Genomic DNA, 17,188 nt, shown 5'->3' with positions numbered 1-17,188 from the left:
TTTGGACACCAGGTTGAGGAACGTGAAAATCCGGGGGATTTTCGCAGTTAGTCTCTTGAGACCTCTTCCCTGTCCTTAATTTCCGTAACTGGTTACTTAAGCCCTGATACTCTTTTTCTAACTCTATCAGTTGTTTAAGGGTAGTAATTTTGTCCTGTAACTCCTTTTTAGGATCTACAACCATTGTCTCCATTGGGGGAGCACTTGGAGGTGGAGGCACATAGAAAGAGGGCATTTCAGCGTCATAAAATTTGACTTCCTCTTCCTCTCGGTCAGCACAATCTGGCTCTGACAAATTGTCATCAACCTTTGGTTGTATTTTGGATTCTAACTTACGCTTCTTTTTATTTTGAACCAAAATGACAGCATTCAAGAACAAAAGCAGAAAATTAACACATGTGAGCAGCAAACAAAACCAAAACAGAGAGTTGAATTCAAGCTGACAAATTTCTTGTCCCATTTTCATTACCTTTCTCGAAACAAACCAAAACAGAGAGTTGGATTCAGGTTGACTAATTTCTTGTCCCATTTTTCTTACCTTTCTCAATGCGGCAGATTCCTGCGGCAACCAACAGATCCTTCTTCCGTAAAGTCCCTCACTGGGTCTCTCGTTCCCGCTGCCTCTGGTTGAGCGCCAAACTGTTGCACTTACTGGAGCCCGATGTTGGACGCCAAACTGTTGCAGCCCGTACAGCCCGTTCCGGTCCGAGGGTCAGGGTCTAGCGAGAGAGAGAGAGTGGGGATAAAGGGGAAGAGACGCGAAGAATGGAGACAAGACAGAGATTCTGATCAAGTCTCGTTTATTGAAGGGAATTCGGAGCTATTTATAGGCTTTTGCCACGTGCCTTGTAGGCGCGTGGATAACACGTGCCTTGCAGGTGTTGATATGACGTAAGCCGTACAGGCGTCTATAGCGTGGACAGCACGTGCACCGCAATGTCTTGCAGGCGTGGATAGCACGTGTGCCTTACAGGCATGTATGGTGTGGATAGCACGTGGACAGCACGTGAACTGCATGCCTTGCAGGCGTGGCCACCACGTGCACCTTGCAGCTGGGGCCAGTAAACAGCAACACAAAATATGTGGGGTATCAGAGTGTGCTTCAGCTGTTGTAGGCTATTGAAAACCAAATCTTTCGTCAGGGTATATGGTTCCAGATGGCTGCAAAGTTGATCTAGCCGCTTTCTGCTAAAGTCGGCTCCCAACAGGGAGAGAGAAAAAAAATCTGTGATGGGTGGCCAGGGGGCATTTCTTAAGACCTGTTGTCAGGAGCCATCATAGGACAAGCTAATAATTAGCAGGTGATCTTCCTGAAATGACTTTGTCTTAGATTAAAATCTATGATGGAACTCCGGTCAGAGACCTGGGAAGGACGGGAGGCCCCAGGGAGTCTATGAGGGTGACTCTGAGACTCCTAGCAGTGGGGGAATATGGAGTCTGAAGTAGCCACTTCCTGTAGCCAGGCAGAACTCCTAGTGGAGGGATAAGGACAGCAACCCATCTGAAAAAAACCTTTGATCCAAAACGTATCCTGCCTACAAGATGTGCAGGGACAAAGATGGAACAGAGACAGAGGGAATGGCCAACCAATGACTACCTCAACTTGAGACCCACCCCATGTGAGAGAGCCAATCCCTGACACTATTAATGATGCTCTGTTATGCTTGCAGACAGGAGCCTAGCATAACTGTCCTCTGAGAGGCTCCACCAAGCAACCAATGGAGATAGATGCAGACACCCAAAACATTAGATGGAGCCTGGGGAGTCTTGTGGAAGAGTTGGGGGAAGAATTGAAGGACCCAAAGATGAGAGGAACTCCCCAGGAAGACATATAGAGCCAACTAACCTGGACCCTGGGAGGCTCCCTGAAACTAAACCACAACCAAAGATTGAGCACAGGCTAGACCTAGACCACTGCACACATATGTAGCAGATGTGCCCCTTAGTCTTCATGCAGGTTCCCCAACAACTGAACTGGGGGCTATCCCTGACTCTGTTGCTTGCATGTGGATCCCATTGTCCTAGCTGGGCAGCCTTTTCTGGCCTCAGTGGGACAGAATGTGCCTGGTTCTGTAGTGCCTTAATGTGCCAGGGTTGGGATAGGGGTTTCTTCCTTCTCAGAGGATAAGGAGGGGAGGTAATGGGGGGGATGATCTGTGTGAGGGGGACTGGGAAGAGAGGGGTACTGAATAAATGAATAAATCAGGTTAGTTTCTTTTTGACTCTTCAGGGTTCTTTGTAAGCCACACATGATGGCACATGCCTATAACCTCACTTTATGGAAGGCAGAGGAAGGAGGAATGTCACCACTTCAAGACCAGCCTGGTCTACACGTCAAGTTATGGGCTAGCCAACAAGGGCTACATAACAAAACTTGCGTGTCAATCTCTGTGTAATTATCTCAGACATACAAGACAGAAGGCTTTTCTCAGCCAGAGGTTCTGGTGGACTTCCTAAAGAACATGTCATATCACTGTTGAGCCTGGTTCGGGAGGACTTTGGTAGTCCTGAGGTGATATAAATTCGAACTGTATGGCAGAGAGGTCGTTAGGGACAGTTTGAACTTCCCCACCTCTGCTCAGAACCAGTGCAAGTCTCCTTGAGGCCCTCTGACATTGCAGTTGGATGGGGTGGGAGGTGCATGGAGCACTGAGCAGAGCAGACAGAAGCCTTTTCTATCATCTCTCCTCTTTGTACTTTTGGTTGTTGTAACAAATCACCATGCAATATCCGCATGGTGTATTCTGGAGGGCAGAAGTGAGATCTGTCAGTCACTTAGATAAAGTTAAGGATTCTACAGGGCTAACTCCTTTTGGGGATAGCAGAGGAAATCTGTATCCTGGTCTTTTCTAACATCTAGATGCTACTGAACTTTCTGATCATACCATCTCCATTCTCATAGACAGCTGGGACAAGGTAGGCTTTCTCAAGTGGCAAGACTGACACAGTGTCTCCCTCTTATACTTTTAAAGACACTTAAAGCTATGTCAATGAAACTTTGAGAATAATCTCATCTCAAAGTCAGTTGATTACTTTTGGTTAATCAGCTTTTCAGAGCTGTGACAAAATACTTTGGAAAATTAAAGGAGAAAAGATTTATTTAGGCTCATCCTGCCCATGGTTCAATCCATGCTCACTAGGCTGGATGGTTATCTTGACCTGTGGTGAAGCAAAAACTCATGGTGAGAGGGTAGCCAGCAACAGCAGAGAGAAAGAAGGAGGAGGTAAGGAGGCAGGAAGGGAGGGAAATAGACGGCAGTGACCTATTTCCTGTAATGTCCCCCATCTTCTAAAGTTTCCAAAACCTCCTGGTAGTCCATCCAGCTATGAATCTGAGAATAGATTAACTCCACTGGTGAGGGCAGAACCCTGATGATCTTATCATCTTCCAATTCCCCACCTCTAAACACAGCTGCATTGAGGATCAAGCTTTTCACAAACACGGTGAGTTGGGGGTGGGAGTAGAGGCAGTTTAGATCCAAGTAAAACCAACTTTAATTCTGTCTGTAATTTAATTTTCTCACTTTGTTACAGGTTCTGGAAACTAGGATATTTTGGTGGTTTGAATAGGAATGGCCCACGCAGACTAATGTGTTTGAATGCTTGGCCCATAGGGAGTGGCACTATTAGGACATGTGGCTTTGTTGGAGTATGTGTGGCCTTTTTGCAGGAAGTGTGTCACTGTGTGTGTATGGGGGGTTTAAGGTCTTAAGCTCAAGTCTGGCTGGTGTGTTTCAGTCTTTTCCTGCTTGCTGCCTGAGGATCAAGATATAACTCTTGCTCTTTCTCCAGCCCCATGTCTGCCTGGATGCTGCCATGCTTCTGACTACAATGATAATGGACTAAACCTCTGATACTGTAAGCCAGCTCAAAGCACACATTGCACCTCACACAATAGTAGTGGGAGACTTCAACACCCCACTCTCATCAATGGACAGATCATGGAAACAGAAACTAAACAGAAACAGCAAGACTAAGAGAAGTTATGAACCAAATGGATTTAGAAGATATTTATAGAACATTTCAACCAAGACAAAAGAATATACCTTCTCAGCACCTCATGGTACCTTCTCCAAAATTGACCATATAATTGGCCACAAAACAGGCCTCAACACATACAAAAAGACTGAAATAATCCCATGCATACTATCAGATCACCACAGACTAAGGCTGGTCTTCAATAATGATAAAATCAATTCGAAGTCCACATACACATAGAAACTGAACAACTCTCTACTCAATGATAACTTGGTCAGGGAAGAAATAAAGAAATTAAAGACTTTTTAGAATTTAATGAAAATGAAGACACATCATACCAAAACTTGTGGGACACAATGAAAGCAGCTAAGAGGAAAATTCATACCTCTAAGTGCCTACAAAAAGAAACTGGAGAAAGCATATACTAGCAGCTTGATAGCACACCTGAAAGCTCTAGAACAAAAAGAAGGAAATGCACCCAAGAGGAGTAGATGGCAGGAAAGAATAAAACTCAGGGCTGAAATCAACCAAGTAGAAACAAAAAGAACTACACAAAGAATCAACACAACCAGGAGCTGGTTCTTTGAAAAAATTAACAAGATAGACAAACCCTTAGCCAGACTAACCAAAGGGCACAGAGACAGTATCCAAATTAATAAAATCAGAACTGAAAAAGGAGACAACAACAGAAACTGAGGAAATTCATAAAATAATCAGATCCTACTACAAAAGTGTATATTCAGCAAAACTGGAAGATCTGGATGAAATGGACAATTTCCTAGACAGATACCAGATACCAAAGTTAAATCAGGAGCAGATAAACCATCTAAATAGTCGCAGCAGTCATTAAAAGTCTCCCCACCAAAAAAAAAAAAAAAAAAAAAAAAAAAAAAAAAAAAAAAAAAAAAAAAAAGCTCAGGACCGGTTGGTTTTAGTGCAGATTTCTATCAGACCTTCCAAGAAGACCTAATACCAATTCTTTATAAACTATTCCACAAAATAGAAAGAGAAGGAACACTACCCAATTCATTCTATGAAGCCACAATTATGCTCATACCTAAACCACACAAAGACACAACAATGAAAGAGAACTTCAGACCAATCTCTCTTATAAATATTGATGCAAAAATACTCAATACAATTCTTGCAGACTGAATCCAAGAACACATAAAAACAATCATCCATCATGATCAAGTAGGCTTTATCCCAGGAATGCAGGGATGGTTCAATATTTGGAAATCCATTAACATAATCTACTATATAAACAAACTCAAAAAACCCCATATGATCATCTACCTAGATGCTGAGAAAGCATTTGACAAAATTCAACACCTCTTCATGGTAAAAGTCTTGGAAAGAACAGGAATTCAAGGACCATACCTAACCATAGTAAACGCAATATAGAAAATATTTTAACACTAGAAAATTTAGTGAGGAACTTTAAATAAGACTTCAAAATGTTGCCTGTAAGTGAGATATAGTCTACTAGCTGGGCTGCCTTGTCTGGCCTCAGTGGGAGAGGAAGCACCTAGTCTTACAGAGACTTGAAGTGCTATAGTGGGGGAATACCCAGGGGGCCCCCACCTGCTCAGAGGAGAAGGAGAGGAGGCTTGGCAGAATGACACAAGACAGACTTGTTTAATGAAATAAAAAAGGGGGAGAGGGGGAGAGCTTTTGGGGCTGCTTGGCAAGAATCTGACACAGGCCAAGAACAAGGAATATGACATTGGCTAAGGATAAGGGCTTCAGGCAGGAATCTGACACTAGGCTAGAACAAAGAAGTAATTTCAGGCAGGAATCTAAATATTAGGCTAAAACAAAGAAGTAATTTCAGGCAGAAATCTAAATTTTAGGCTAGAACAAGTAAGTAGGCTTCAGACATGAAAATGACTTTGGGCTAGGACAGGGAAGTTGGCTCAGATATTTTGGTCATCCTGATAAGCCCTTAGAAACAGTGATCATGGATCATGGGACTTTGTTTATTTCCTTGCTTGTTCTTTGACTATTTGTGTTTATTGTCTTGTTTGTTCCTTGACTATTTGCATCTATTGTATTGCTAGTTCCTCAACCTAGAACTGACCTTAATACTTGCATGTAATTAAAATGGTATAAAAGCAAAAAGGAGGAGGGGGATGGGATAGGGGGTTTCTAGGGAGGGGAAATGGGGAAAGGGGCTGGCATCTGAAATACATAAAATATCCAATAAAAAAAAGAAATACATGCTTCTACTCAGCTTGCTTTCTTCACTCCGGAATAGTACAGGATATTCTGCCTAGGGAACTGTGCCATTCCCTAAATGAGGTGCACTTCTTCTCACACCAATTAAACTAAACAGGAAAAAAAAATCCACCAGATATGCCCATGAATAATTCCCTCTGATTTAGACTCTGTCTCTCTCTCTCTCTCTCTCTCTCTCTCTCTCTCTCTCTTTCCTTTCCTCTCTCTCTTACACATATACACTCATACACACAAATACATACTGTGACAAATATCAATAATCATAACGCAACCGAATACTTTGTATGCTAACCTTAAAAGTTAATAAAATACCTGAAGACCCAGCTATACCATTTCTGGGCATATACCCAGAAGATGCTCCACTATGTTCATAGTAGCCTTATTTATACAAGCCAGAAGCTGGAAAGAACCCAGATGTCCTTCAACAGAGCAATAGATACAGAAAATGTGGCACGTTTACACAATGGAGTGCTACTCAGCTATTAAAAACAATGAATTCATAAAATTCTTAGGTAAATGGATGGAACTAGAAAATATCATCCTGAGTGAGGCAACCAGACTCAGAAAGACAAACATTGTATGTACTCATTTATAAGTGGATATTATCTATAAAGTACAGAATAACCATGCTACAATCAACATTCCCAATGAAGCTAAATAACAAGGAGGGTTTAAGAGAGAACAAAAAGATCTATTTGGGAAGGGGAAATAGATTTCATGGGTGGACTATGGGGCAGTTGGAGGTGGGACCAGAAAGGATCAGGTGGGGCAGGGGGAGGGAGAGAAAAAAATACTGGGAGAAATGACTGACATTTGGGGCATTTCAGGAGTGAGGTGGAAACCTAGTACAGTGGAAACTCCATGGAATCTATGAGAATAACCCTAACAAAGACTCCTAGTAATGGGGTATACAGAGCCTGAACCCTTCATCTTCTGTAACCAGACAAGGCCTCAAGTAGAGGGATTGGGACATCAACTCAGCCACAAAACCTCTGACCTACAGTTTGTCCTGCCTGCAGAGTGTGTTGGGGCTAGTGTCTAACAGAATCGTCATCAGAGAGACCAGAGACACTTCATCTAGCAACTGAGGGGAACAGATGCAGAGTCCCACAGGCAGACATCAGGTGGATCTCAGGAAGTCCTGCAGAGGAGGGGGAGGATTAGAAGAACCCACAGAATCAACTGATTCAAGTGGTCTCTCAGAGATCAGGGAGCCTGCAGGGGTCTGGCCTAGGCCCTCTGCATTTTATGTTATGGCTGAGTAGGTTTGGTGTTCTTATGGAAATCCTAACAGTGGGCATGATCTTTTGCTTTCCTCCTACTGGGTTGCCTTGCCCAGCCTTGATGTGATGGTATGTGTCTGGTCTTTTATAGCTTGTTATTCTGTGTTTGGTTGATGTACCTGGAAGGCCTACTCTTCTCTGAGAGAAGGAAGGGTGGATCTGGGGGAGGAGACTGGGGGAAGGAGAGAGAAGGGAAATTGCAATTGGGATAATATATGAAAGAATAAAAAGAAAAAAAACAAAACAAGAGCCAGAGGGGATGGAGGCTATCGACAGATCAAGGCCTTCTAAACACAGCAGGCTTGGCACACGTTACCTCACAGAGACTGTGGCAGCAGACACAAGGCCTGTAGCAGATAGGGTACTAGAGCTGAAAGAAGTGGACACATTACCATTCCTAACCCAGACACTGTGTCCAACTGATAACCACTCGAAAATGAAAAATTAAGTTTTCTCCACCATCATCTCACTGGGTAAACAAACAACCCCTAAGGGTACATAGCATGTCCAGCAGGAGGTGACAATGACAATGAATCCAGCAGCATCTTTGGTGGTTCCTTGTCTCATACTGTTATGTCAGCTTTGTCTTTCTGTTTTAAATCTTTAGTTGTTATTTTGTTGATTTTTTTTCTCATTTTACCCTATAGGTCCTTTTGTGGATATATAATGGCTTCTGCTTTTGTGCTTTTATGAGATTGAGGTTTTTTTTTTTTAAATGGGATTCAGTTTTTGTGTCATCGAGTGGATCTGTGTGTATCTGGTTTTTGTGCCTTTTCTTGGGTTCTTTCCCTTCTGTTTGCTTGTTTTGTCTTATTTTATGTGTTTGTTTTATCTTACTATATTTATTATGCTTTATTATTATCCCTTAGAAATGTTTGTTTTTTAATGAGAGAAAGGGCATGGATCTGGATAGGAGGGGAGGGAGGAAAATGCTGGGGGCATGAAGGGAGGGTAAACTGCAATCAGGATATATTATGTGGAAAAAATGTTTTCAATAAAAGAAAAAACATAATCAAACAAATTCCATTCCTGTCCCTGTGCACTGGCCTAAGTGGGGATGGTCTGCTGTGTTATTCTGCTACTTGTCAGTCTGTGCTCTGCAGTTCAGCCTCACTCTGGAGCCTTACTGTATGCACTACCACTTTTCCCTATAGGTGACTTTGTTCTCCATGGGCTTCTTTTCCTCCCTAAACCCATTGTTTTCTGGTATAATTTCTCATAAATTATCCACTCTTTCTATAAACAACTCTCTAATATTTACTGATCATCCTCTCACCCATGTATAAATATAAATATATACTGTATGCCAATCACATGTCAGAAACCCTGCTGTGCATTACAGCCAAGAAGCAGAGGAAGAAAGACATACAGCACACAGTTTTGACTGAGAATGGTATATACCATGATAAGGGGAGTAAAGGGTAGAAGTGGAGCTTAGAGCAGAAAATCTAAGATGAGAAAAAGGGCGTTACCAGATTGAGGGGCCTCAGCCTGTGTCCCAAGACAAATCAGTTTCAGCTACTCATCCCCAACAAAAGAACCAAATTCATAGTGGAAAGCAGAAAAAGGAGATGTTTAAAGTGGCCACAATGGCAAGAGGGACAAAGACATCCAGGAGCCCATGCTCACAAAGTCTATCTTTGGGGTTTGGACATGAGGTAGGGTAGGGTTTAAATATGTGATATGTGTGACTAAGAGTCTGGCCAGTTACAAGGGGGAGGAAAGTTCTGTGGAAGGTGACACTTGTTGAATGACACTTAGTAAGTTGTACTAATTCTTTGTAAATTCTTTGTCCTCAGTACCACAGCTCCTTGCCAGAGTCCAGAACATGGGCTACCTCAGTTTCTTCCAGTTTTAGTGTTGCTAAAGTGGTTCATGATGAAAAGGCAATACTTTTCTCATCTCAATGTCCCTCAGTTTTGCTCCTTAGCTGCCCCACTTTGGGCGGCCAAAAATGTTGAGGCCCTCTCCACTCCTCGCTTGGCAGCCACTGTATCCTGGCCCAAGCTGCCGCTCCGGTCTTCGGGTCAGGGTTCAGCAAGAGAGAGAGTGAGGACGGACTTGAGGAATGGAGACCAGACAGAGTGTGATTCAATCCCGTTTATTCTTCAGTCTCTCTTCCTAGTCCAAGTCCCAAGTCTTGAGTCCCCAGTTCCTAGTTGTACTCCTGTTGTTCTCTTCCAAGTGTCTAATGTCTACTCCTACTCCTAGTGTCTGAATCTCTGTTACTCCAAATTGTTCTGAACTCTCCTGTCTGCCTCTCGCCTTTTATACGTCTCAGTTCTAAGCCATGCCTTTTGGTCAGGCCTTTAAGTCATGCCCTTAGGTCTTGTCTCTAAATCTGATCTCTAAGTTACACGCTTAAGTCACATACCTTTAATCTCACACACCCAAGGAAAGATCCTGGGTACCTAAAGCAAGATGTTATCAGAGTGTGCTCAGCTGTTGTAGGCTGATGTAAAACAAGTCTCATGTCAGGGTATATGGCTCAAGACGGCTGCAAAGCTGATAGCTGCTTTCTGCTAAAAGTCGGCCCCCAACATCCGGCTTCCTCCCATCCCTGCCAAAGGGTTTCTTTGTGTAGCCCTGGCTGTCCTAGAACTCACTCTGTAGACCAGGCTGGCCTTGAACACACAGAGATCCACTTGCCTCTGCCTCCAGCAGATTAAAGATTAAGCCCAGATGCAGGGCACTGGGATTAAAGGTGTGCACAGCCACAGCCTGACCTTTTAACTGACTGCTATGTGGCTTCTGCCTCAATGAAACTGCTTTCTAGTATGCCTGTGAGGGACCCTGCAGCATCCGACCTGAACAATTTTCCATATGTAGTTCACCAGATGAGTTGTACCTTGAAATGACTTCTCCCCTTAACTGCCACCATGCAGTGATTCCTTTCCATGCCTCTTCTCCCATCCCTCTTCTTTCTCAAGCTACCTCTCAAACTTCGAGGCTCACCACTTTTCTCCAATTTCAGGGACAATGCTCTCCATCACTTTGGATTTTTTCCCCATGTGTTTTTCTTCTTTTGTGAGCCCCAGGCTTAAATTTAAGTATTGTATTAGACACTTCATCAAATACAGAATGTTTCAAACCCATCTTGGAACTATTATAAGGTGATTCACTATTGACATGCCCTATGTTAGAAATCCCAGTCTACACTGAGCACCCCTACTCCGGAAACCTAGAAAAGCTGAGACCGCAAGCTGCACTGCTTTTTTTTCTCCATCTCATCTTTCTAGCCACAGCCTACTGATTCTTCTAAAATCTGTAACCTGTGTTCATCCACCTTCAGTCCCCATACACAGTAGCCTCAAACTGCCTTTTCATGTTCAGCCAAGTGCCCTCAAATCCACCTTTCACACATGGCCCCACCTACTTCTTTGTCACTTTGTGCCAGGCTTGAGCATACTAAAATCCAGGCAAGCCAATTTTTTTCTTTTGAATTCTACACACAGTGCATCCTATCTCATGTACTAGATGCTTCTACTTTGTTCCTTTGTTTTGTGATGAGTTGCTTCTGTTTTACCACCCATATATTTTTGAACATTACTTTTGAACTTACATGATTAAAATGACATTATAGTCTCTGGCTGGCTTCTTTCAGTTACCATGCTTATGGAATGCATCTATATGATGTTTGGCCTCCGCCACATGACAATTTTATCCTAGTGTGCAGTATTCTGTTGTTAAGAATGTGCCATAGCCCATGTGGCTTACTGTAGGTGGATTCTTCTTTCTAGTTTGTTCCCAGCTATGCCAAACAATGCTTCTCTGAACATGGCATAAAATTTTCTCATTCCTCAAAAGTAGAAGTACTATGTCAAAGGGTACCATTTGACTTAACAGCTAATACCAACTGTTTTCCAGGTATTATATCAGAGTTCCTACTCATCAATGCTTATGACTGGTAGACTTTTAAATGCTTGTAAAATGGCAAAGCCTGGGGACAGGGGTGGGGGACTATAATCTAGCTATTTATGAGGCAGAGGCATGAGGATTATAAATCCTAAATTTACTTGGGCTACTTAGTGTATCTTATTTCAAAGTAAAATATTGAAAAGTTGGGTCTGTGGCTCAGTGGTGAAGTACTTCTCAGGTGCTAGGGTTGATTCCTAGAAAACAAGGCTTTCAATACAAAGGTGCAGCATAGTGTCTCACTGTGGCTTCAAGGTGTACTCCTGATTAAAGGCTTGCTTGAGTTCCTTTTATTTTTTAACAGATTCTTTAAGAAATTTCTTCTATACTATACATTTATGGCACACAGGTTTTTGACAGATGTACAATGAGATGATTATTAGATTCAAGAAAATCTAATAATTATCCTGCTATTGACAAGACTTCTAAGTCTACTCTAAGAACAAGTTTCAAATAATTAGCAACTATAAGTCCTTTTGTTGTACATTAGACTTCTGGATTTCTCTACAGGTTTACTTATTTACCTGTACTATGGTATACATGTAAACTGATTTCAAGCTCTAGATGTTTACCTTCATAACCAGTTATTTTTTAATCACCACAAATGATTATGCATCATACATACATCATTAGTAAGTCCTTTGCTGGTAGAAGATGTGGCTTAGTCAGTAGAGTCTCTAAATGCAGAAGCTCTACATTCAACCCTCAGCATTACATAAACACTGGGCGTGGAAGCATATTCTAGCATATTCTTTGGGAAGTAGAGACAAGAGGATCAAGAACCCAAAGGTCATCCTCAAGTACATGGAAGACAGCTTGGAAACTTGAGACTCCTTAATTTTTTTTTGGACCAACTTGTCAAGGTAAAGTGTTTTCTCTCCTTTCTTTTCCTTGTGTGTATATGTTTGGGGTGCACTTTCCAAAAGGTTTCTTGATCTGTCCATCAAGAAGAGTATATTTATTTGGCCATGTATTAGTTACAGTGGAAATAGGCTGTCTGAGACAGTTCGGGAGGATCACGAGTTTCAGGCCAGCTTTCATGACACAGTGCGCTGGAGGCCAACCTGGGCTATATGAGACTTCAGGTCAAACAGCAATTACAACAACAACAAAAGAAAACAGATATTGTTACTGTGACAAAAAAAGTAGATCCAGGAAAAGCAAGTAGGCAAATAAGATGGACACCATGCACATTTTACACACACAGTTCTATCCCTGGAAATACTGTTAGGTTTTAGTTAATACATTTATTACAGCAGGTCTTTTAATATTTATTGCCATGAAAATATTTTCATGAAATTTCACAAATTCCTGTGAGCTATTAGTATTAGTTTTTTTTCTTCTTATGGAGTAACACTTTTTAGTTTATGAAATATTTACAGCGTTTACAAAAAGCAAAAGAATATCTAATAATTTTTATACGTATAAAATCCATACATTCTACTACTATATTTGAGATACCTTATTTGGTAGACCATTAAGCTACAACATAAAATAATTTACAAAGATAAATTTAATCTCTCTTAATTCACTGAAAACAAAACCATATTAGCTATAAATAATCCTTTACAAATCACTGTAAAACATTCATTGATTTAACTTTAGCTTTTACAAATATATTTACTAAATGAATTAGTTCAGATATCAAATAGAATTTTGCATTTAAAATTTCATTTTATACTACAAAAAAATGAAAAAAAAAAAAACCTGAAAAAGCAAATTGCCCAGTACTTCAAGTAATAATAATGTGCAGAACCAGTTTTTATGCACGCATGTAGGGGAGGGAACCCAACACCAATTAAACAGAGATACACAAACAGAATACTTTAAAGAATATACTAAAAATGTACACCTGGGGCATTATTGTAAAGAAAGATGCTCTAGCCATAGCTCATCCATCTAAGACAGTGTCCCTACACTTCAGCAGATAAGCCGCACTGACTAGAGGCATGTTTGCGAACATATTCCCCTAAGCAGCAGAAGACAGCCAGCTCCTCAAACAGTGCTATTTATGGGTTTGCTTCAACCTGAGTATGACTCAGTGTTAGACAAGCTCATGGGATAATTTAGAAAGCAAAGCTGAGAATGTTGAGGGAAAAAAATCAAACCTCATCGCTTTTTTAATATAAAAATACGCTTCTCTTGAAAAATGATGGGAGAGCCTTTTATTTCAAAAATTCAAAATGATGAAATGCTCATCTTTCTTTTTACCTTACCACTTATGGTGGTATAAAAATTAGCAATTATTTAAACGCCTTGCTCTTGGAATCTGCCGAGGAAGTGAGTGCAGTTTGGCTGTGGCAGTAATACCCATCTTTCACATTTGGATTAATTTTAGATAATCCAAAGCAACTGTTGTAAGCAGCTGGAGGAAAATCCATTTTACAAACAAATTTCCCCCCTGGATTTAAAGTAACATTTCAATTAAGCCCACAAAATACATACTGTTTATGTAGAATTTATATAGAGGTAAATTAAATTTAACTTTTATCTTTGCAAAAGTGCTTTGTAAAAAAAGTGTGAGGATTTTCCAGAATCCCCTCTTGACTCCTTCCTCATGATTGCCACACAGACACCGTAGATTTCTTGTAATATGTATTACAGAAGGCACATACTCAAGAGTCTAAGATGTTAGTTCAACTTCTAAACGGAGGCAGATACTTTAAATCTACTTTGTACACATGCCCAGAATGAAACTCAGCTATTTCACTTATCTAGAGTTCAACTGCAGTGCCAGAGATCCCCTCAGAAGTGAGTTTGCACATGGGGCATCATTTGTGAAGAACTGGAAGGCGAAGTGGGGGGATCAGGAAGCTTGGCGGAGTTGGCCAGCTGCAATTCCTCGAGCCTCTTTATATAATCATCACGCAAGGCCAAGAGCTCCATGTAACGCTGCTCCACTGGGTTGGGCTGCTATAAAAAAATCACACACACAAGTCATATTTTATGTTAGCCATGACATCTGCCCACTGCCTTCAAATTATGCCCCTAAGGACTGACATACACACATACTTTCCTTACACACTGTACTGTGGACACATAGGAAAAAACACATAGCTTGTTATTTGCCACTGGGAAATAAAGTGCACACATCTCTTCATACATGCACTGCCACCTTTAAGTATTTATCCGTCTAGACACAGCTTCAGATTTCTGTGTTGCCCCAGCACCAGACTACTGCCCTCCTTTATTCTGAAGGACAATTCTTTACAAGTTGGTGTGAGGCTTTCCTTTCGCTGTAGACTTGTGACACTTTTCCTAGAGGTGAATATCCAGAATAAAACACAGTGTGTTTATTACTTTGTTTTTTAAAAATCGATGTAACTGATAGCATTTTGTATCTAGTGACTGGTATTTGGCTCATTGTTGTGCTTTGTAAATTCTGTCACTGCTGAGTCCCACTTATAGAATAAGCCAATCAACACAGACATGCCCATGCTGAAGGCACTCAGCAACGTCCAGGGCTCCTCAATGATAAATGCAACGGTCTGCGAGTGTCTTCCTACACATGTATTCATGCACATATCTGATGACTATTCCTAGGCATGGTGTCTCTGAAGAATAGAGTACAATCTCTTTGACTTCAACACATGCTACCAAATCGCCCTTGACATGGGGCCATGGCCCAGTGCTCCTGCCAGTGATGCCTGGCATTTCCTCCTGCTTCACACTCACTCATAAAGAGAGCTTAAGAGTAGAGTTTGTGCTGGGGGCTGGAGCGATGGCTCAGAGGTTAAGAACACTGTCTGTTCTTCCAGAAGTCCTGAGTTCAACCTGGCCACCACAGGGTGGCTCACAACCATTTGTAGTGGGATCTAGTGCCCTCTTGTGGCCTGCAGGCACACATGCAGGCAGAATGTTGTATATATAATAAATCTTAAAAAAAAAAAGAATTTGTACTGATATATAGGGGCTAAACTGTGGTGTATCTTGATATTCTATGCCTATGCTGCTCTACAAGACCATCTTCACATGAGCTTACTGCCTGAATGAACACACACACAGCTGAGAGCAGCAGCGCTTCTAACCTCTGGTCAGGGAGTCACTTTTCAGCTGTGGAACAGGTTCTGCATGTCTCTATAAAGCTCTCTATACAAACTGCCCAAACCCCAGCATAGCCCTTCCAGGAGTGTTCTGAGGGTGCCATGATTCTGTGTCACTGTAATTTCTTTTAGTAGTCAACAGGGCTTGATGCTGGCATAAAGGCACAATGGGATCCTTGCCAGCATGTTCATTTCTGTACACCTTTATTTTGAGAAAAAAAAAATCACAGAGTGCACACACCCTAAAATGTCCAGCTCAATGAATCTCTATGTAAGTATATACTTAGGTAATCATCACTCAGGTCAAGATGTACAAGACAAGAGCTCTGCAGGAGACTCATGTTCCAAAGCCATCAGAGATGGCTTTACAGAAAGCTTGAGCGATTTATGAAACAGGAAGAAATAAAAGCTAAAGTCTATAAAAGTGCTTTCCTTTAGCACATGTAGTGGCTTCCAGAACTGTCCATGTTCAACTGTCTTAGCCAAGCTCTGAGTGCCAACAAAGCTGTGACAGCAGGTACTGTTGACAAAGGCTGAGGAGAATGGTCCCTGCCAGCACCAGGCACTTGATATAACCAGGATTCAAGATCAGCAAGCCTGAGCCTTGAGAAGAAACACTGTGCCTTAGTTTCTTGTGGCTACTATCTCAAGTGAACAGAAACTTTGGTGGCTTAAAACTGAAAGTTACTCACCTTGTTTCTACAAGGTGAGAGCTCATTGGTCAAGCATCACCAGGGCCACACACACTTTGGAGGCACTAGGAGAGAATCCTTTCCTTGCTCTAACTCTATTTCTGATGGCTCCAGCCTATGAAAATTTCACATTGGTTTCTATATCTGCTTTTGTACGGCCCTTTCCCCTCCTCTGCACCCATGTTGCAAATCTCCTCCTCTGTCCTAGGAGAATGCTATCAGTGGATTTAAGGCCAATCTAAGTTACAACTGCAAATATGAAGTAACTTCGATGGTTGATCTTCATGTCAACTTGACTGGATTTGGAATCACCTAAGAAACATACAGTATGTCTTTGCGAGATTTGAAAGGTTTTACTGAAGATGGAGGACACACTCTGAATGAGAGTGGCAGCAGGCCATGAGTGTGTGAGTATGACTGTATGTGTGTGTGTGCGTGTGTGTGTGCGTGTGTGTGTGTGTGCGCGCGCATAGGGATATGAACCAGACTGAATAAAAAGGAGAAAGATCTGGGCTTCAGTGTTCATCCTTCTTCCTGACTGTGGGCCTAATGCCAGCCAAGGAACGTGAGCTCCTGTCACCATGCCTGTCCTGACATGCTGCACTGTGTTCACAAACGTGAACCAAAGTAAACACCCTTTTCCTTATGATGTTTGTGTCAGGTAATTTTGTCACAACAACAAGAAAAATAACTAATAGGCACATTTGTAGTATCTGAATACATATTTCCTTTGGGGAGAGAGCAGGTGCCATTCAACTATTGCTGGCTTCCAAAGAGTGAATCAGCTGAATATAGCTGCGAAGCTATCCACTTCCACATTTCTATGGGGACTGCTACTTTCAACAACACATGGATTGCTTGTTCAGAGTCCACAGATTTACCAAAGTTCCCAGTTCACCCTGTACAGCCCCAGTGCTGTCTTCAACAAAGCAAGAACACCTGGTACAGTAACTAACACCCATGCTGCTCACTAATATTCTCTGCCTAGTTTTCTCTGTGTTCAAATAGGGGCCAGGTGCTGGTCTAGATGCTCAGTGAT

General features: G+C 41.8%; 1 protein-coding gene across 3 annotated transcripts in view; it reads right to left on the bottom strand.

The window, feature by feature from the left end:
• Window positions 1-12,357: 12,357 nt before the first annotated feature.
• Window positions 12,358-17,188, bottom strand: part of Mtm1 (myotubularin 1) — a 117,185-nt gene continuing 112,354 nt past the window's right edge. For all 3 annotated transcript variants that reach the window (XM_034485685.2, XM_076918868.1, XM_076918867.1), the window contains exon 15: window positions 12,358-14,327. In XM_034485685.2, the coding sequence (XP_034341576.1) occupies window positions 14,160-14,327 (168 nt within the window). In that variant the 3' untranslated portion in view covers window positions 12,358-14,159. The remainder of the gene's footprint in view (window positions 14,328-17,188) is intronic.

The sequence above is a fragment of the Arvicanthis niloticus genome, chromosome X (assembly GCF_011762505.2).
Source record: "Arvicanthis niloticus isolate mArvNil1 chromosome X, mArvNil1.pat.X, whole genome shotgun sequence".
Classification (NCBI taxonomy): Eukaryota; Metazoa; Chordata; class Mammalia; order Rodentia; family Muridae; genus Arvicanthis; species Arvicanthis niloticus.
The sequence above is the reverse complement of the archived record's forward strand: the minus strand, read 5'-3'. Positions and strand labels throughout refer to the sequence as shown.